Here is a 22,226-nt window from a genome sequence, read left to right as displayed (position 1 = left end):
GAAGTAGCATATACTGAGAGCAGAGAGAGCATTGTTGCCAAGCCGCGCTGGCGGTGATGCCCGATTTACGTGCATTCAGAAAGATAAATTTCCCCAAATTTTAAATAAGACCTGCACCCAATTTTGGAAGCGATATTTTTGAAAAAACAGTGCGGGCAGTACTTGAGTATACGGTACTACAGTGGATTCAGCATGGCAGCTGTGTTCTTACAGGCCACCTCAAGCCATGCAGTTTTCAGATTACAAGGAGATGCACGGTCAACACAATAAATATTTTTATTCTTGGCTTTCAAGACTGGGGTTGCTATTGTCCTGCCATGTAACTCCTCAAATGTTCAGATCCAGAAAAAAAACCCTCACCAGGCTGAGGATCGAACCCGAGACCTATGGGTAAGAGCCACTAGCTGTGTATATCATAATACAACACGCTGCTATGTTCTCTTGACAGGCAAGAGTAAGTTACATTCAATAAGAAGAATGACAAACTTGCAAGCAAGATGTGTATTGCTATTTGAAAACAGTGCAGTCAAATTTTTTACTTGCTGATGATGACAGAGTTCCACATGAGTTTACTGTACTATTACACAACATTGCATGTGATTAAGAAGGTTTAAATGAAGGCATTTTGATTAATGCAGAACAATTTATGGTAAATGAATCGTTACATAACTAACATGAGAGTGAACGACAGTACCAGGTCTGCAGCTGCAGTGAGGGAGTACTTCTGTGTTTACTTCAATAGATACACAAGGTCATAAAAGATACTTTTCATAAATAATAAGCACAGCAGTAACAAAGCGATGGGAATGTACTTCAAATATAGCTTTTGAAATTAAATATACTGAAAGCTATACATTTTCACTTAATTGTGTGTGGATCCTATCAATTTGGAAATTCGTTCCCAAGCCTTATCCACCATTTTCCTATGCACAATTTCTATGTATCTTGTCCCACAAACATCCTTTTGCATGGATGAAAGAAATAATCCCTGTATAACTTCCATTGTATGCAAACTTAAGCAAATTAGGTCAAAATCAAACCGACTTGCTATGCTCTCTGTGCTAAGTGACACGATGGTGCAACAAGTCATTCAATTAGGACAACCACATTTGAAATAATGTGCGTTTCCATGAGCGGCACAGCACTGCTTACACTGCACTATACAGGAGCATTATTTGTTATGGGCGATTTCCAACAAAACAGTGTAATGAAAATGCTACAAACACTGGGCTGGGAAGACATGGGAGTAATGAGACAAGCTGCTAGACTAAGTATGTTCTGTGCTTTCAGTGGAGAGATGGTGTGGCATGATAATACATGAACGTTATTGAAGCCTTTTCTTTTTTACAATTTGTTTTACGTCACACCGACATAGATAAGTCTTATGGTGACTATGGGATGGGAAAGGCCTAGGAATCAGAAGCAAGCAGCCGTGGCCTTAAGGTACAGCCCCAGCATTTGCCTGGTGTGAAAATGGGAAACCACAGAAAACCATCTTCAGGGCTGCTGCCAGTAGGGTTCGAAACCACTATCTCCCGAATGCAAGCTCACAGTTGCGTGCCCTTAACAGCATGGCCAACTTGCCCGGTAAGGGCCTGTACTACGACTGTCAGATAAATGGCCAGATACGTAGGCTGCAGTTTTGCAAACTAGAAGTTAAATATTTTCTTGCGTACTACCAACGGATTTTAACGACGGTATTGTAATGCGGAAGATGTAGTAACATTTTTATTGGGTTGGTAATAAGGTTACTGAAAATATAGTGAAATTTAGCGCGGTGGTATACGTGTTCCCTGGTGTTTTCGTTTGTTTAGCTCTATTCCTTTTGAAATTGTATTACTAGAATCCAATATCAGACTCTTATTAAGCTATAATGTGGAAGTCCAGGTCAAAAACAGAATTAGGACTGAAATATACACATACGAAGAAATGTTAAAATTAATGAACTGTATAATGAAACTGAAACTGTTATAGAAAATAAGACTGAAAATGTAACCCGGACGCAAAAATTAATATTCAGGTTACGTATCTTTTGTCTAGTAGGCTACTATTTACGAGGTTGCGCATTACGACGAAAGTAAAGTTTATATTCGTAATTAATGCCACTGATGCAGCGTGGGATCATTAATTTTATTATTAATTCAATTTACTGTTTGCTCATTGAATAAGTAGTTAGTTTCTTTCTTTTCAATACAATGTGAGAATAGTAACTGGCAAGCATTTATCTCACTTTAGCGTAAATACTTTTGTAGCAAGTTGTTATGAAGTAAAAGAAATATAACCTCCTTAACATCCTCATTCGACGGACGAATCGCCATGAACAACATCGTGTACTTTCACTCCAGATGTGAGTCGCGGATAGATTTGGAATAGAGCCCACACTTTTGACACGCATTTTAATGATTAGGAAATGTGTACTATCACCTCTAGTACCCTACCGACTACCATTTACAAGGTAAAAAAAAAAAAATGTTAGACTATTGGGACTTGAACCCATGAAAAAGTGCTTAGCAGCAAACTTTACTGGCCTAACGACCACGGCTACCCATGAAGCTTACGGTTGGCTGCTCGTGTGCTACTCATATACTCAGTAGCAACAACTTGCTAGCTTGGGAAATCTGCTGGACAGGAAGCATGACATACTTTATAAATATATACATAAATTACATTGTAACAGCTTAATTTTGCACAGAATCATGCAGATTTAGATTCATCTTCATGAGTAGCCATCTTGATTCTTTACAGTAGCGTCCCCGATAAGAGCTAAGTCCCAGATAAGAGCGTTAATAGCCTCTCCAACTTCGGCATAGCTATACTCGAGAATATTTTCCCAGATTGCACATAAACGAAAGTCGTAGTACACGGTTTCAATCAAACTTCCAGATAAATGTCCAAACTGCCAAATACACTTTTATCTGGCTGTCGTAGTACAGGCCCTAAGTGAAGCTTTTCAAGGTAGGAAAGGCAACGAAGGTAAAGTTGGACTTCAAAAGGACAAACTGGGGGATATTAATTTATACAAAGAGAAATTGAAATCATTTATTAAGTAAAATGTTGGATAAATCTCCAACTTCTCTGAAATCATGTAAGAGATATTGTCTTTATTGGTGGTGAATTTAAGGCTCTTGGCCCTTTCTTACACTTAACCACTGTTTCATAATTTGACTAAAATGCTACAAAACTAAACAATAACACCACTCCTCTCCATGGCGCAATAGTCCTGAAGGGCCATAGCCTACCAAGTGACCGGTGCTCAGCCTGAAGGCCTGCAGATTATGAGATGCCGTATGGTCAGCATGACTAATCCTCTCTGCCGTTATTCTTGGTTCCCTAGACTGCGGCCACCACCTCAATGTCAAATAGCTCCTTGTATTGTAAATGTGGGAAATTTCTGCTATTAATAAACCTATTAATGTCGACAATAAGGACAAAATATGAAGTTTATAACTTGTAAAAATGATCTAGGTAAACAAATGATGGGGAATCTCACGTGAGCAACAGCCCTCAACGCAGATCAGTGGCGATTGATTTAAACTGTACCAAATTTTGAAATTATTATTAATAATCGTATGGCCTCTGCTACCATGTGAAAGCATTTTAATTTGATGCCATCTGGCTACGTGCTCATGAAGTTTGACGTTCTGTTTTATTCTACACCTACTAGATGACAAAGTAAACCAAATCTCTCTTGGGAGTCTTATGGCAGAGACTTTCACCAAATTCGTAACCAGAGATCTTTTACATGCCAACATCAGACCACATGGAGTGTTGAACAGACTTTTGCCCACCCTTTAATAATCTGACTACCTCTGCCGGGTTTGGACCCGCGTTGTTGGGATCTAGAGGTTGACACTACCACCGATCCACAGAGGGAGCTATTTTTTTTAAATTAAGTGCAGTTACAAAATAACCTTGTACACTCATCAATGTAATACAGTGGAACTTCAATTCTCAGTTTCTGGAGGGACCATTTAATAAAACTTACAAGATGGGAAAAACCAAAAATCTGGGAATGAATGAAAGCCATTAACAATTTGGCTAAACATCACAAAAATTAAATATGTATAATTATAATCTTACAACACTCCTAAACCAAACCAAACTACAGCCCCAATGGGCCTTTGCCTGCCAAGCAACCGCTGCTCAGCTCGAAGGCCTGCAGATGACTCATGGTCATGTGACAAATCCTCTGCCGTTATTCCTGGCTCTCTATACCAAGGTCGCCATCTCACCATTAGATAGCACCTCAATTAAATGTAATCACACAGGCAGAGTGGACCTGCAATCAGCCCTTATCTCTACGTAAAAATACCTGACCTGGCCGGGAATTGAACCCAGGCCCTCCAGATGAGAGGCAGGGAAGTTAGACCACCAAACCGGCATAAAACAATTACCGGTATGCAAGTTCAAAATCTCAATACCTTATGTTCAGTTTTATAGGGGAAACTTCCATCAGTTTCCCGTAAAAACTTCTTTCAGTTTGGCAACTTTGATTTGAAAAATCTAATAACGCCAAGCCAAATGACAATCGACCACAAGTAGTGTTTAATTCTCTTGTCTAATAAAATAAAGCACATCACATACAAAAGCGCCCAGCATGATGGCAAATTTCCTTCTTTCCTTAATCTTCCATTGTAATCTGGTCTCTGGTTCGTAATCAGTTTCTGGAAACCTTGGACCACGTAAATTAGATCTACATCGACTTTTAAAGGTTATGTTGAACTCGAGAACATGGTTTCGAAGTTAAGTATCAATTCTCAGAAGTTCTCAAATGCATTACTGTTATATTAAATTCTGCCCATCACTAATCCAATCAAATTGGAAAGAGAAAAAAAAATCATCAAAACTTCGAAAAAATGCAGTTATTCGTGACCTTGGGCTCAGCTGGAAAGCGCGCCCGCTGCACGTGTCTGTCTTAGGTCATCAGCCCAGAGGTTGGTTGGATCCTCAAATAGCACCAACAAAGGCTATGCAGTTATGCACGCATCAGTAGGGGTTGGAAATGATACAAACCATTTTCATGTAACGTGCACAAATAAAACTACTGCGGTTTTTTACTTTTAACACAAAAACATAGAATTCCCAGTCTTATATTACGACCAAAACAGTAACAGGCATTCCCAAGACCTCCCTTAGCTTTTTGTAAGTATGTACTGAAAAGTGCAACATCTATTCTGGTCTCGATAACAAATCGCATACGATAATATTAAAATACCGTACTCCAGTTGTGAAAGATTTGTGTTAAGAAAGAGCAGTTTCGATTCCTGCCTGAAAACCCAGTTACTATACATACAGTGCCCTGAGGAAAGTGCCGTAAACCTGTTCAGCAATAGAATTGAAAAGAATAAAAAATATAAACATCTAACCCTGGACATAATGTGGACAGTTTATAAGTGCGAACATTTGACGAAACTCATTCAGTCTTCAAGTAGAGCTGTCGAAATGCTCTAACTCCTTACAATTACAGAAGCCACTCTGCACTTTATAATTTCCAAGATTTTCTAAACAATACCACCCAAATTCGATGCTAAGATGGTCCCTTATGCAAGTTCAGTACAGTACAGTACTTGCTCTAATTATCACAGTTTATCCTGGAAATAAACTTAACGCCAAGATCCATAAATATGCCGTAGTCGTCCTTTCGTGAGATACAATTTATTGAAAAATGCTTGATCGAGAATTTAGCGTTCATGGAACTAAAATTTCTGGACGGTTGATCCGGTAAATAGTTTCTTCGAGGAATGGATAGTGCAGGATTTTTACAGCGTGATTTAATTACAATGCTCGTGGGACCACGAAATTTGAACGCATGATCCGGGAAAACGCAGGTTCCGGGAACAGATAATTGAGGTTCCATTGTAATAGGTTTATTTTATTAACTAATCCAGTCTATAAGTACATGTAGAACATATTACCTCTTGATTTGCCAGTCCATGTAATGGCCCAGCAAGTCCATTCATACCAGCAGCAAATGCGAGGTATGGGTCAGACAGAGCTGAACCAACTAAATGCACAGTATGTGCACTCACATTTCCACCTTCGTGATCACTGAAAAGAGAAATAACAGTGTTCTATTTTCTGAGAAACAAATTAAAAACATGATAAATTTTATAACAAAATGCCCGTTTCCTTGCAGTGAAGTTAATCAAACCAGGTATTAGATACACAAAACCTGACCCGCATAATTTTTCACTTTAAAGAAATGCATGCAATAATTAGAAATTGAATAGTATTTCTACAAGTTCCCAACTGAACATTCTTATGGCAAATTCCAACATAGATTTCAAGTTGCTTCGAAGAGAGATTCTTGGATTCTAGGCAACAATCAATTTGCTCATACAGTCCTGGAAATAAACTTGTCCCAGAATAAGGTCCACTGGAACAGCAAATTTACGGACACTGTTCTGCGCAGGAGCTCTTCTATGAGTTATACGACTTGACCCAACACTGAGCAAACAAAGTTCAATCACGAATAGAACAGGCTTGTGATGAAGTTCAAGATTCATGTTACATCTAAAAAGTCAACTAACCTGTGTATTGTAAGATACAGCCTCATCAATTCAGTAAATTCAGGGTTATCATACCCCAACATCTGACAGAAGTTGGCACTCCAGTCTTTGCTAGGATCAATTGCACCGATACCTTTTCCGGCTTTGTACGTGTTACGATATATTGTGGCTGCTATTACAGGCAGTTTCGCTATAAGGTCCATGGAATCTTCATACACATACTGAGGAGAAGAAAAATGATACAATCTTCCAGCAACATAGGAGAAATCACTTCAAAATTTAAGATATAAAAAATGGGAAGAGGTTAGAGTCTTACCTCCCAGTACTTGGATTTGTGGACACCATCACTATATGCCTTAGCAAACTTGCTCTCTGAGTTGAGAGCAGTAATTGCACAACTGAACTGAGACATGGGGTGCAAATGGCTGGGAAAGTTATTGAGCATAGTTACCACATGAGATGGCAACCCAGCACGACCAGCCCACTCTTTCGAAACGCCTGCTACCTGTAAAAAAAAAAAAAAAAACCATGAATCAGTTAACCTGCTGTAAACTGGATATGTTTAAGTGTAGTTATTAAATAGCATCTTGCTTGCTTTATTGGTGCATAATCCTTGTGTAATAGTTTTGATATTACAGTATTTAATGGCAGTTTTCATTACTGTTAGCGCATAGGATTAAAAAATGCAACTATGTATTTAGTTTTAACATTTCTATACTTTCAGTTAACACGTTATTCCTACCGTTTCATAATTACTATACACCTATACTCCCCGACACATAAGCCTATACACTAAAGGTACAACCTTATTCTTTCTCCCCTGTTAATAATGAAGGTAGTGATTTTTAGTTATTTTCCAACAACTGGGTTCGATTTAGTGTTGCTAACCATACAGTTTAGAGACCCTACTTGCCGATACAACGTTTTGAAGTTGCTGTTAATCTGTCACACTGGCACTATACAGTCATGGTTTATTACGTGATTTATGAGAATTACGAATTGCCACTGCTGTACTGTTAAAATTACTAGTATTACATTTGCGGGTATAGTTAAAGCACATTTTCTTTTTCTTTAGGATTGTAAATCTGTTTGGGAAATACCAGGCACGTAGAACTGTGGCATGTTTGAATAACCCATTTAATAGTGCAGTTTGTGTGAAATGATGACCACAGCATTATATTGATAGCAGTCTTATTTTGTCCGATACTTAGGTATAGAATTCCATTAGGATGTCCAAGAAGCAAGAAAAATCTACAAGAACTCTAAAGGAAAGCAACATTACCTCCTCTATAAAGATCCAACTCAGTTCAAATGGAAGGAAATTTCTCTATCAACCAGGCTTAAACTAACCTTATCTTGTCACGACTTTCGTATGGTTTGCAGGCATACATACATAATCACTAAAGACTTATGCCATTCAGTGTTCAGTCTGCAAGCCTCTGAAATTACTAAACGTCGCCACAATCCTCCATTTGCAACTAGTGCTGTGGCCTCATTTAGTTCTATACCTCTTATCCTTCAATCGTTAGAAACCGAGTCTAACCATCGTCTTGGTCAACCTCTACGTCTCTTACCCTCCATAACAGAGTCCATTATTCTCCTAGGTAACCTATCCTCCTCAATTCGCCTCACATGAACCCACCACCAGAGCCGGATTATGCGTACAGCTTCATCCATTGAGTTCATTCCTAAATTAGCCTTTATCTCCTCATTCCAAGTACCCTCCTGCATGACTGTCAGTAATTTCAGTTTATGAAATAATCTGGTATGATATTAAACAATTGAACATCAACATCTTTAGAATTCCAGGGGGGGGCAAGTGCCCCCCCTTGCGGGCGCCCATGCCTCCTGCCAATCTTCCCACCTGTTTATACCAGCAATCATTCTCGCTACTTTCATGCCTGTTACTTCTAACTTATGAATAAGATAGCCTGAGTCCACCCAGCTTTCGCTCCCGTAAAGCCAAGTTGGTCTGAAAACAGACCTATGTAAAGACAGCTTTGCCTGGGAGCTGACATCCTTCTTACAGAGTACTGTTGATCACAACTGCTAGCTCACTGCATTAGCTTTACTGCACCTTGATTCAATTTCTCTCACTATATTACCATCCTGGGAGAAAACACAACCTAAATACTTCGACCTGTTCTAGCTTTGTATCACCAATCTGACATTCAATTCTGTTGAAATTCTCACCTACTGACATCAATTTAGTCTTCGAAAGGTAATATTCATACCATACTCATTGCACATATTTTCAAGTTCCAAGATATTAGACTGCAGGTTTTCGGCACAATCTGCCATTAAGACAAAGTCGAGAGCATAGGACAGACTGCTTAATACATTTCCACTTAACTGAATCCCTTCCTGCCATTTTATACCGTTCAGCAGATCCATGTCAACTACGAACAGCAAAGGTGAAAGATTACAGCCTTGTCTAACCCCTGTAAGTACCCTGATCCAAGAACTCATTCTACCATCATTTCTCACTGAAGCCCAATTGTCAACACAAATGCCTTTGATTGATTTTAATAATCAACCTTTAATGCCATAGTCCCCCAGTATGGCAAACATCTTTTCCCTCGGTACCCTGTCATATGCTATTTCTAGATCTACGAAACAACTGCTTATTCCTCTCGTAGCATTTTTCAATTACCTGTCGCATACTGAAAATCTGATCCCGACAGCCTCTCTGGTCTGAAACCAAACTGGTTTTCATCCAACTTCCTCTCAACGACTGATCGCACCCTCCCTTCCAAGAGGCCAGTGAATACTTTGCCTGGTATACTAATCAATGAGATAACTATAGTTGTTGCCTGTTCCCTTGCTTATAGATAGGTGCAATTACTGCTTTTGTCCAATCTGAAGGTACCTTACCACCACTCCACGCTAATCTTACTACTATGAAGCCATTTCATCCCTGCCTTCCCACTGTACTTCACCACTTCAGGTCTAATTTCATCTATTCCTGCTGCTATATGACAATGGAGTTTATTTATCATCCTTTCCACTTCCTCAAGCATAATTTCACCAACATTTTCCTCCTCCCCACGAGCTTGGCTGTTCTAACACCACCAGGAAGATTTCCTTTTACGTTGAGAAGATGTTCAAAATATTCCCTCCACCTCTCCAGTGATTCCCTGGGATCTATTATGAGCTCACCTGAATTATTCAAAACACTGTTCATTTCCTTTTTTACCTCCCTTCCTAAGATTCGTTCTTACTGTCCAGAAAGGTTTCCCTGCTGCTTGACCTAGCCCTTCCAGGTTATTACCAAAATCTTCAAACAACTTCTTTTTGGATTCAACAACTTTGTTTTGCTCCGTTTCTTTCATCTATGTACAATTCCCTGTCTGCCTTTGTTTGGAGCAATTTTTGATAAACCTTTTTACATTTACAAGCTGCTTTCACTTCATCATGCTTTCTTTCCATCTTTACACACAGTTGTTTGTAGGCATTCCCTTGCTGTTTCTACTACAGCATCCCTGTATGCTACCCATTCTCTTTCTATATCCTGAACCTGCTTACTGTCTACTGTTCGAAACTTCACTGATCATATCCATGTACTTCTGTCTTCCTCGTCCTAGAGATTTTATACCCTTATTCGTTTGCAGACATTTCACTTCTCTACCCTACACCTAGAGACACTTAGTTCACTACAGATCAGATGGTGGTCTATATCATCGAAAAATCCCCAGAAAACTTGTACATTCCTAATAGATTTCCTGAATTCAAAGTCTGTTAAGATATAATCTATTATGGATCTGGTACTCCTAGCTTCCCACGTGTAGCAGTGAATAGCCAAATGTATTCGTAACTGCTAAACCCATACTAGCACAGAAGTCCAGCAAACACTTCCCATTCCCATTAGCTTCCGTATCTTCCTCACACTTACCAATCACCCTTTCGTACCCTTCAGTTCTATTTCCAACTCTCGCATTGAAATCGCCCATTAGCACTATTCTATCCTTGCTGTTGACCCTGACCACGATGTCACTCAATGCTTCATAATACTTGTCAACTTCATCCCCATCTGCACTCTCACAGGGTGAATACACTGAGACAATTCTCGTCGTAATTCCTCCAACTGACAAATCTACCCACATCATTCGCTAATTTACGTGCCAGCAGAAACTATGTTGCATGCAATGGTATTCCTGATAAAAAGCCCTACCCCATACTCTTCCCTTCCCTTTCTAACACCCATCACGTATACTTCATAATCTCTTATCTTTTCTTCGTTACCCCCCCCCCCCCTACTTTCTTCCATAAGCCCAATTAATATTGATAGCTCCTCATCAAATTTCACTTCGTTCGCCAAGTTGTTTCCAAGGAGTCCCTCGCCTGTCAAATGGGAGTAGGACTCCATTACTCCCACAGGTCCGAAGCTTGCTTAAAATGTTCTGAGCTCGGTAAATTCATGAAGCAGGATGCTACCCTACTTGCACATAGTCCAAGTGAGGTTCTCTCCTCTAACGGGTTATGGACCACTGGTGGATTGTATAGTCCTAGCTGCCTGAGCACAAGGAGGGCTATGACTAAGAATATGTCCGAGATGCCCACTCCCATTCCATAGCAACTGGTATCCCGACTCTCAGGACCACTTACTAGGTCACTCAGCCGTTGCCCATGGTTCACGACCTTGGACGTGACTATAGTAACCCGCACCATGTGTATTATTGCAGCATGGTTTCTCTTCAAGTCCGACAATTAGCAAATTTAGAAAGGGAACTGAATTATTTACAAAAGGCAAACACCGAAGAACATGGTTATAGAAATACATAACATTAAATTGAGAGAGAGTATTTCCTTAATTCCTAATTAAACTTTAAAACAGACTTAATTATGAATATGTTGACTGATCATTTATTATCATTTACTTACGTAAGGGAACCTCCATCATTTATAATCGAGATTAGTTTGTTGATAGTTATGTCTCGTGATTTCAATATATAACTAGTCAAGTTGGCAGCAGTGATTAGCCATAAAAATAAAGAATAGGCCAGAGATATTTGCCTTTTAGTGTGTAGTCTTACGTGGTGAGTACTGTTATAAAGAATAGGCCAGAGATATTTGCCTTTTAGTGTGTAGTCTTACGTGGTGAGTACTGTTAAGTGTAGTTATTTTATTAGCACCTTGTTTGTTTTATACCTTTTTGTTAACATTGCATAGTATACAGTACTATTTCGATGCCTTTTTTTCTTCACAGAATAAGTCATTTTGTGGTGGCAGTGATTTTTATTTTTGTTTATATTTTAATAATATTTTATATGTCTGAAGAATAACATTCACTCCCAGCGATATTCTGTTTCATTACACTGCAGCCCAACAATTTTTCTTAACATGAATGACAATTTGATATGAAAAGAGGAAATCTTAATCACAACCTACCATATTTGTGTGTACATTTACAAAAATGTATCTGCCAACAATTTCAGAAACAGTTTCATTGTACTGAGTTAACTGGAATTACCATTGTGTGAACTGCAGTCACTGAAATGTACAAAAATTGAGAATCATCTGAAATTGATTTTGGAACATGAATGTTGGAAATATAGGGGATTCCAAAACAAAATCCATAGTCTCATCTTCAGATTAGGTTTCTAATCTATCCCCGTGATCGATCGATCGATCAATCAATCAATCAATCAATCCAATCAATCAATCAATCAACTACTGATCTGCATTTAGGGCAGTTGCCCAGGTGGCAGATTCACTATCTTGTTTTCCTAGCCTTTTCTTAAATGACTGCAAAGAAATTCTTCATTGGCTGTATGGGTTTCCTGTATAACCACATCTGACGACGCAGAGCACAGTTAATGGCAACATCCACATTATTATCCAGGAGCACATTGGACAGCCACATTTTGCTCTGCTGAAAATTTTTACATTAAGCTTTAAGACACTAATAGAAGGTCCAATGTTTCTTGTCTGGTAGCTCTGAAAAGAGCTATTTCCATGAAATAATCCTGTCATTGCAGGGAGATCTTTAAGAAAGATAGGTCCAGCAGTCCTGATTATTGCTTTCTTAGCACCACCCAGGGGTCACGTGTAGGGCACTTTACATATGGACGTGAAGCAATAATGTTCCCCCAGTTCCCCACACATTATCTTTTTTGGTGAACACCTTCCTGGTGGAGATCATCCAAAGCGTGAGCTTTGGACTACTCAATCTGGTGAGAAATCATGGACAATGCAGGGATGCCCTTTTGTAAGTGGAAATATATTTAATCACCAAAGTGCAACTGTGGTGCCTCTCGGCAGACGATCCCCGATATTGTGAATGTGTACAACGTTCCTACACAGGTATCCTGAGTGACTTTTTGGAACCAACAGAGGAAGTCATACAGTGGATCACCCAACTGGACATTCTACTATGTATAACTAAATCTTGCTCCCGAGAAACATGTTTGTGTATATTTGTAAATCGTGTGTACTTTTATATATGTATCTAACTTGTAGCCATACACCAATTATAAATGCAAACAAATTGGAAATTTATTGAACATCTCCTTTGGTAAGTTATTCCAATCCATAACTCCCCTTCCTACAAATGAATATTTTCCCCAATTTGTCCTCTTGAATTTCAACTTCATCTTCAAATTGTGATCTTTCCTACTCTTTAAAGACAATACTCAAACTTATTCGTCCACTAACGTCATTCCACGCCATCTCTCCAGTGACAGCTCAGAACATACCACTTATTCGAGCAGCTCTTCCCCTTTCTCCAAAGTCTTCCCAGCCGGAACTTGGGAACATTTTTTGTAATGCTAGTCTTTTGTCAGAAATCGCCCGGAACAAATAGAGCTGCTTTTCTTGGGATTTGCAATAAATGCAAATTTTTTAATCTTGTACTGAATTCAAGCCTACTGTAATTCTAATGTGGAATAAAACCATTTTTACACAAATAGAATTGTGACAAAATGCGAATTGTGACCCACAATGCAAAATTAGTATGAATATGCGATTTTGGTGCGAATTCTGCAAAAATGTGCTATTATACTGGTGAAAACATTTCTGCAAAGTCTTCAGAAATACTCAAAATATGATGCATAAAATCTTTTGACCGTTCCGATCGATGAAGAAAAGCAGCTGATCGATTGTTGCTTGCTGATTTTAATCTATATTTACAATGGGAATAGCAAGGGGAATAAGATCTGTGTCGATTATCAAAATGTAAATCAAGTCTCACAGAAATGAGACACGCAGCTTTGTTTTCCTGTTCAAAACTGAAACTAGTGAAGAGTAGAAAGTCGAGGCGATTGTTTACGTTATGGGGCACACGACAAAAACTGCGCACGAAAGGTCTCAGCAATATGCAAAGATGGTTTATATGCCACAGATTTAGCTTCAGTGTTTGCAAGTATTGTAACTGGCGAGTTGGGTGGGGAAAAAAGATAGCATTGTGAAACATGTTAAATCTGAAAAACACGTGGGTAAGCGACACGATAACGAAAGTTCAACCCCTGCTGCTAGTACGCCTCAAAGAAAGCAATCTTCTGTGCTTACACAGATAGTTGTAACCAACGAAAAATTTTCAAACATAACTTCGAAATGCACAGTTGAAGTATTTTCCGAAACAAATATACCTCTGGAAAACTAAGACCCTGGATTAACGAGTTTTCAAATTAAGAGCTGCCATGTGTGAACTCTACGTGAAGTACATTTACTGGGCGAGTTTCGATTTTCATTGATCTGGTACGGTTTAGGTATTACGACATCAAAACCACGCGCAAAATTGAAGGATACCGAATTTGAGTGAGATTTCCATATCGAACTATCTTACCCGTACCCAATCGATCCAGTAATTTTAAATTATTTTGTTACAATTTGAGGTCTTTCTTCCTTTGTAGAAGTTGCATCTGACCACCAGAAAAGAACAGCGAAGGCTCCAGTGGGGAAGAACATCAAAATACTCTGTGATGAAACTACAGATAGAATGTCCGGCTCCATGGCTAAATGGTTCGCAAGCTGGCCTTTGGTCACAGGGGTGCCGGGTTCGATTCCCGGCAGGGTCAGGAATTTTAACCATCACTGGTAAATTTCCCTTGCACGGGGGCTGGTCGCCTATGGGCGTCAATTAAAAAGACCTGCGCCTGGTGAGCCAAAACCGTCCTGGGATATCCCGGCACTAAAAACAATACGACATTTCATTTTACAGATAGAATGAGCCGTTGTGTTTTTATCGTCATATTCCAAGTCCCAGCCAGATCGAAAAGAGAGCTGCACGTTGTTTCTGTGAACTATCTTGATGCAGGAAATGCTATAAACTGCTCTCGTGCTGTTTTAGAAGCTCTGCGCAGTTATAGTGTACCACATGATGCAGTTGTTAGTCGTTGGTGACAGTGCCCCGTACATGACCTGGTGTTATGAAACATTAAGTGTGGTCATAGGGGATCATTTAATGCATGTACAGTGCTGGGCACCACAACATCAGCTTGGTTGGCAATAGTTGGGTCGCAGTGATGACAGATTTATATCATGTAGTTGCGATGGCATTTTTGAACACAAGAAAGCAAAAATATAATTATTTACAATTCTTAACATCAAAGTATGATGCTTCAAACAAAGCAAAGCTTTTTCCTGCACCTGTCATAACCCAATGGAATAGCTGGTTTTAGGCTGTCTTCTATTTGAGTGCTTACTTTATTGATGATGTTACATTTTTCAAGATGTCTGACATGAAAGACATCAACAACTGTGGTATCAAGTACCTGACCGATCTGAGTGACCAAGAAGTGAATAGGCTTCACTTCCACATAGTTTTTATCACAGATCATGAAGCTGGATTGGTTGACCTCCTTACTGAACTAGAAGGGGGTCTGTGTCCTACCTCTCATCTCCTTTATCCCAAACTGCATAACCTTGACGCAGTTTTACCTTCATTTGTGAGGGGAATTTTTCTGCGGCAACTAATGATGCTTTGATTAAGTTCACTCCTGTACAGCAGGCTGCATGTAGAGACATTTGTCAAAGCTGCTCATTCTTCACAGTGCAAGCTAGCCCCACTGAAAGCTAAAGACCTCAACCATAAGCAATTCGTGTCAATTTCTCAAGCTTTGTATCAAAAAAATATAATTTTGAATAACACTGATAAATTAGATGAGATTGAGAAATTGTTTGGAGTAACAGATCTCTCACAAAACAATATCCGGTCTGGTTATACTGTTCTCTGAAACATGCAGTTCAAACCCAGATGAAAGAAAGTAAAAAATGTGATTGTCATGCTTGCATTAACTGCAGTTCAGACAGTTCAGCATATTTGCTAAATACTGTCAGAGTTGTTGTGGATCCCAATGAACAATTTAAGATAGTGAGCGCGTGTTGTCTCATTACAACACAGTAGTTACAGACAGACTGTGCAATTTGAAAAAAGCAATGCCGAAGTTCTGACAATGTTTTCGTTTGAACAATGAATTTGTATTGTGTGTGAACGAAGGACAATAATTGCACTTCATAAACTTGGAATCGTTAAAATTAATAATACCATGTGATTATTGTAACTTTGTAAATAGATGCTAATTTTGGAAAAAATAGATGCCAATTTTTCAGGTCCCTAATGATTAACTTAAAGATCTATAGAGAAAGATTAGAAATGATAACCTCATAACTGAAGCCAGCAAAGGGAATAAGACTGTTATGGATGAAAATGAATATTTAAACGAACAAAAAATCATTCTATTAAGAAAGAACCTACAAACAAAATCCAAAGAAAACTTAAAACAATGCTTAAAAACATCAATTTTCTCTTTAACAAACAGGAAACATCCAAATAAAAATTACTATAAATTCGAGACTTCCTACAGTCAAGGCCTTTCCCAAGATGCACAAGGACAACTTCCCACGAGAAATTTCTGACCTAGCCCTACTTAAATTTTACAGTTCATTCAAGAAATTCTGAAAAGAATTTCTAAAGAAACTAAGTAATACCACATAATTTTTCAACATTACTAAAAACAATCTAGCGTGAACAGAAATTAATGTTATTTGCTTAATGTCCCACTAACAACTTATGGTTTTTGAAGACGCCGAGGTGCCGGAATTTTGTCCCGCATGAGTTCTTTTACGTGCCAGTAAATCTACCAACACGAGGCTGACGTATTTGAGCACCTTTAAATACCACCGGACTGAGCCAGGATCGAACTTGCCAAGTTAACCTGTGGGGCTTGCCTGCTGACTGGCATTACTACTGCTTTTGTGCAGCTGATTTTTAGGCTAAGGGCGGAGGAGTTCTTCCTTCGGAGGCCTGATGAAGCCTTTGTGCAGTAAATTACACAAATTCATTCAAGTGCTGCTGCCTTGTTGGTGTGGCAGGGGACTGCCAAAGGCTAAGGGAGATTACCCTGACTGAAAACCCTCTCCAGCGTTAGGCCTAGCAAACCAGCAAGGAGAGTTATTGCATCCGCTTTCAAGAGTAAAAAGAGGAATGAACCATATGGAGTTAAAATCCCTGAGGTGGTGGTGGTGATTATTGTTTTAAGAGGAAGTACAACTGGGCAACCACCTTCTATATAACAATAATCAGAAATAAAGGAAGGGATTCAACAATTCGAAAAATGATATCGACCATAGGAAGACAAGGGCCATGAAGGGCACAAAAATTAAAGACTCCCTAGGTCTCAAGTACTCTAATACCATCGGGGTCAGAAAATAAGAATTCACCGAGGGAGGTCGCATACGATAGACGACAGTGACGAGCCTGACAAGTAAGCGGAAGCAATGTCAGGACTCAAACAGTTGCCTCTTACAACAGGCAGGGGATACCGTGGGTGTTATTCTACTGCCCGCCAACCAGACGGGGTAATCCCCGATTCTGTCTAGTATTAAAATTGGGGCTCAAAACCAAAGGCCACTACGCTGGCCATTCAGAGTTTATTTGCTGCAAAATACAATAGAACTGTACAGGTAAGAGCTAGGAAGCAGAGAGAAGAACGTTGGGTGCTACGAGATGGATACAGAACTGGTATTGACAAGGAGAGAGCCTATCTATTCGAAGATGGCAGTGTATGAAGGAGTGGAGATAGTCCTTGTCCTTTTGTGCTTTTATGTTTGTCCTTGTTCTCTCTTTCTATTGCTAACTCTTCTTACATTGAACTGTCATTGTGTTTGTTCCATTGTGTTCCTTTTCATGTTTCTATCTGTATAACTTGATCCTTACTCTTTACAGTAAGTTACAATGTTTTGCTCTAATAGCTGAATTATGACAACTGATATTTTCTACCTGGGATGATCATTTTGGCAGGTTATTTGTTTACTGGTTTCAAATTAATGTTTGTTCATGCTGACAAAAAATGGCATCAAAGACATCAAACTGCAATATTGCTTGTTGTGTATTATATATTGCTTGTAGTATATCACACAGAAAGCCTCAACTCACTTGTTCCTCTGTTGGCACATCACCAGTAATAAGAAGCCAAAACAATCCTTCTGGTAAAGGTTCAGTACCATCTTTTGCCTTTGGCAGCAATTTCTGACATTCAGGAATGGAAAATCCCCTAAAACGGATGCCTTCATCAGGGTCCAGCACAGATGTCTCGCATACAAGTCCCTTAATGCCACGCATGCCACCATACATCTGTAAATCAAGAAAAGTAAGTTCAGTTACCAATAAGGATGGAAAGAATTATACAGTCGAACCTTGTTAAGATGTTTCTGCAGCAGACAACAAAAGAACATGTTAAACAAAAATCCTTACAACCGAATATGCAAATAAAAACTAATCAAGGATATGGAAACAATTTATACTTCTTTCAGACTTGGGTGCATTTTATGTCTTATAAGGCTACAGTGAAGGATAAATCCACCATATCTGAAAACTAGAGTATTAAAAGGCATGAAAATACCAGAACAAATATGAAAATCTTTTCCACTGTAACTTATAAAATATAAAATTGTATTAAATGATGTGAAAAACGCACAAATACAAAAACATTTGCACTACGGCCCATAAATAAAACATTTCAGCTCTCACAAAAATAAATGATATGTTTAACAGTTGGGTGAAGCCTTATATTTTAGACCAACGGGTATTAAAACGTTTTTCTGGTCAATCTTCAAAGGGAACTATTCTAAGTGCATAACGAAACAATGAAATTTTGCAGAGAGGATGAGGGGAACCATAAGAAAGCAATGTACAAAAATTTAGGTGCCACTTCAACCTGCAAGGTCCTGAAATAGACACCGAAATTTCTAATAGGATTGCATGCGTTAGCATATAGCTGGACGAGGACCGACTTGGTGACCAGCTGAAGTGTGCCAGGCAATCAACATGTTCCTCTGAGAGAGCAGTCGTGAATCTGGCTTATGTTCAGAGTATGTGTTACGTTATTTCCATTAAAAAGGCTTCTCTTCCCAGGAAACATTCAGAAAAAAGGGAGGTGGTTTGACATGGGATCAAACTAATTGAAAATCATCCCATGGGTCCCAGCATTGTCTTCCAGTCGTGTCTGGAGAGAGAGAGCGATAGTGAAAGTGACTGAAAGCAGCAACACCTCATATTCATTACCTAAAAAAGAAGACTGAACACTTTCTCGCAAGGCTCTAACTTGTACCTTCGTTATTGCTTATTTCTTGCTTCTAGATCTTTCTGCAATAGAATTCCAGGTGGGAAAATAATGGCCTACATTACTTTTGCACCATGAATAATTTTGTGGACAGATGGAAGCATGTAAAACCATGAATAAATATCTAAATACAATTTTGTGGTTTCCATAGCATATTTGTTGAAAGCTTCTAAGTTTCCTTCGTAGCCACTTGATATGGAGGGTTATATTGTCATAAAACATTTTAAATTTTTCAGTGATACATGTAATTTCAGCCGATAATGCATAGTTAAAAAAAGAACAGTGTTTCCATAGTTTGAAGTGCCACTGCCTCACGCTCTTGTTTCATTAGTCTTAAGTCCCATTTCAGAACGAATGTTGAATTACGTGCTTTTTCTCTCCAACCATTGCTTTTTCTTCGTCTTTCCTTGCTTGCCACTTTTGAATATCACTCCTGTATGCAATAATGCACTCAATCAGATCCAGACACGCAAAGGAGAAAGTCCAAACGAATAATTCATAGTGTCAATGCTACTGCAGTTCGCTACATTAATAGCATTAATTATCAATAGTTTTTGGAGTACTGTTGCATATGTTGCAAACCTGCAGAGAAACGGCTGCCAAGTGTTCTCCCCAGAAATTTTAGTCAGTTGGGTGGCACGAATTAGTAGCTGGGTGGGGAATGAATATGATGAAACATTTTATTACCCTGAGGACATAAACAATATCAGACAAGCAAACATTAAATGTAAACTTTAACTTAGTGTTGTTATCACAAACAAGACATAACAGAGTATTCTCAACTTCTAGTGATCTACTGCTCATTCATAAACATGGAACATCGCCGCTCACCATTCGATTGCCTTGGAGTGCCACACGGGTTTGCGGTGTAATGCGAAATAGACTGCTGGCACGCGATTCTACACTAACCCAGACACCCCTCGCACACACTAAATGATAGTCAAACTAAACGTTTAAACTCCAACGTAACTGATGCAATTATGCTGACAATTAATATTTATTTAAATACAGTTTTATAATATAATATATATAAAATTATTAATAGGCGACTTCAACGCTCAACTAGGCAGAGAAAGAAAATACCGTGACATCATCGGAAAATGGCCAGCACACAAGAAAACAAATAAAAATGGAGAGAGACTAGTTGACCTGTGTAGAAACCATAATTTAATCTCAAAATCTACATGTTTTAAGAGGAAACCTCAAAAACTCAAAACATGGAAACACCCTGACTACACTAAAGGAGAATGGCAACTGGACCACGTCTGCATGGACAAATACCACCACAAAGAGATCTATAACGTCAAAGTCCTCCGAGGAATAGACACAGGTTCAGATCACTACGTAGTTAAAATTAAAATTAAACTCACTCCCCAGAGGAGACAACAAAAGCAAGCCCTTAAAACTAAAAGAAAAATAGATCCTACCCAGCTAATCAACAACAAAAATTACCAGAAAGCAACTGAAAAAATAAAAATCACAGACAAACTTGAAGACTTAGTACACAACCTTAAACAAATTGCAGAAGACCTAGCTCCAATTAAACCACGTAAAAAACACCAATGGTGGAACAGTGAATGTGATGAAACAGTGGAGAAAAGACATCAGGCATGGCTATTACATCAGTCCCAAAAGACAGAAATATCCTATCAAAAGCTAGTAAAACAGAGAAAAGAAACTACCCAAGTCTTAAGAAGAATAAAAAGACATCATAAGGACACCCTGCAGTTAATTGAAGAACAGTTCAGTAAAACTAAATCAAGGGACTACTACAAAACCTTCAGAAAGCAGCTCCAAAAATATGAACCCCCGACCCTACTGATGAAGGATGAAGATGGTAAGCTGGCCCATAACAATAAAGACAATGCAGAAATTCTGGCTAAACATTTCAACAAGCTTTTAAATTGTGAGGAACCTACAGAACTCCTTCATTTGGACACCAACACCCCGATAAAAACATCACCAGAAAACATCAATCCCCCCACAATAAAGGAAGTCTACCAAGCTCTGAATAAATTAAAAAACTACAAAGCGCCAGGAGAAGATCAGACCTTTGCGGAAATCTGGAAATATGCAGGAACCTCAGCAAAAGTTGCCCTCCATCAACAACTTGTCTCTATCTGGATTAAAGAAGAACTACCAGAACACTGGACAACAGCCCTCATTCATCCTCTGCACAAAAAAGGGGACAAAACCGACCCTAATAACTACAGGGGAATCTCTCTCCTAGACATAACATACAAAATATTTTCAATAATCATCCTTAATAGGATAAGTTTACAACTTGAGAAAGAACTAGGAGAATATCAAGGAGGTTTCAGACCCTGGAGGAGCTGTCCTGATCAGATCATGAGTCTTAAGTTGATAATGGACTATAACAGGAGAAGAAACAGAGATATGGTGATAACATTTGTAGATTTCAAGAAAGCTTATGATTGCATCCATAGAGAATCTCTGTTTAAAATTTTAAGACACCTTGGACTACACCCCAAATTAATAAACATGATAAAATTGACTCTCACCAATACCAAGTCAAAAGTGAAGTTTAGGGGGGAAACATCAGAGACATTTGAAATTAAAACTGGACTACGGCAGGGAGATGGGCTCTCACCACTATTATTTAACTGTGCTCTAGAAATGGTAATGAGGGAATGGTTTAGAAAATGTCCCCCCAAAATAAAGATTGGCCGAAAAATCAAAACAAATTGCCTGGGTTTTGCTGACGATTTAGCATTACTAGCAGTGGACATAAAAGAAGCAAAAACCCAGATATCAGAACTTCAAAACATTGCAAATAAAATTGGCCTCAAAATATCATTTGAAAAAACAGAAATTATGCCCCAAAAACCAACACAGCTAAAAGAAGTCACCATAAATGGTAATAAAATCAAAATAGTAACTCAGTTTAAATATCTTGGAGAAGTAATAACACATAACTTAAATGAAAAAATCTCAATCCAAGTAAGAACAAATAGATTAGCTAAAGCACAAAAATTAACATGGGATATCTACAAAAAGAAATGTCTATCAATAAATACAAAAATAAAACACTACAACACAGTTATAAAACCGGAAGCTACATATGCAGCAGAAACACTCTTTTACCTGAATAAACAATCAAAGACTGACAGACTTCAGAAAATTGAAAGGAGGATTG

The 22,226-nt window shown here is 38.7% G+C and overlaps 1 protein-coding gene across 1 annotated transcript in view; it reads right to left on the bottom strand.

The window, feature by feature from the left end:
- The window catches only part of kdn (knockdown), a 125,118-nt gene that overhangs the window by 50,508 nt on the left and 52,384 nt on the right, over positions 1-22,226 (bottom strand). The window contains exons 3-6 of the mRNA XM_067150210.2: positions 17,884-18,081; positions 6,826-7,014; positions 6,531-6,730; positions 5,916-6,048 (exon numbers count right to left, since the gene is read on the bottom strand). Of these exons, the coding sequence (XP_067006311.1) occupies positions 5,916-6,048; positions 6,531-6,730; positions 6,826-7,014; positions 17,884-18,081 (720 nt within the window). The remainder of the gene's footprint in view (positions 1-5,915; positions 6,049-6,530; positions 6,731-6,825; positions 7,015-17,883; positions 18,082-22,226) is intronic.

The sequence above is a fragment of the Anabrus simplex genome, chromosome 6 (assembly GCF_040414725.1).
Source record: "Anabrus simplex isolate iqAnaSimp1 chromosome 6, ASM4041472v1, whole genome shotgun sequence".
NCBI lineage: Eukaryota > Metazoa > Arthropoda > Insecta > Orthoptera > Tettigoniidae > Anabrus > Anabrus simplex.
This window is presented reverse-complemented; position numbering and strand designations above follow the sequence as displayed.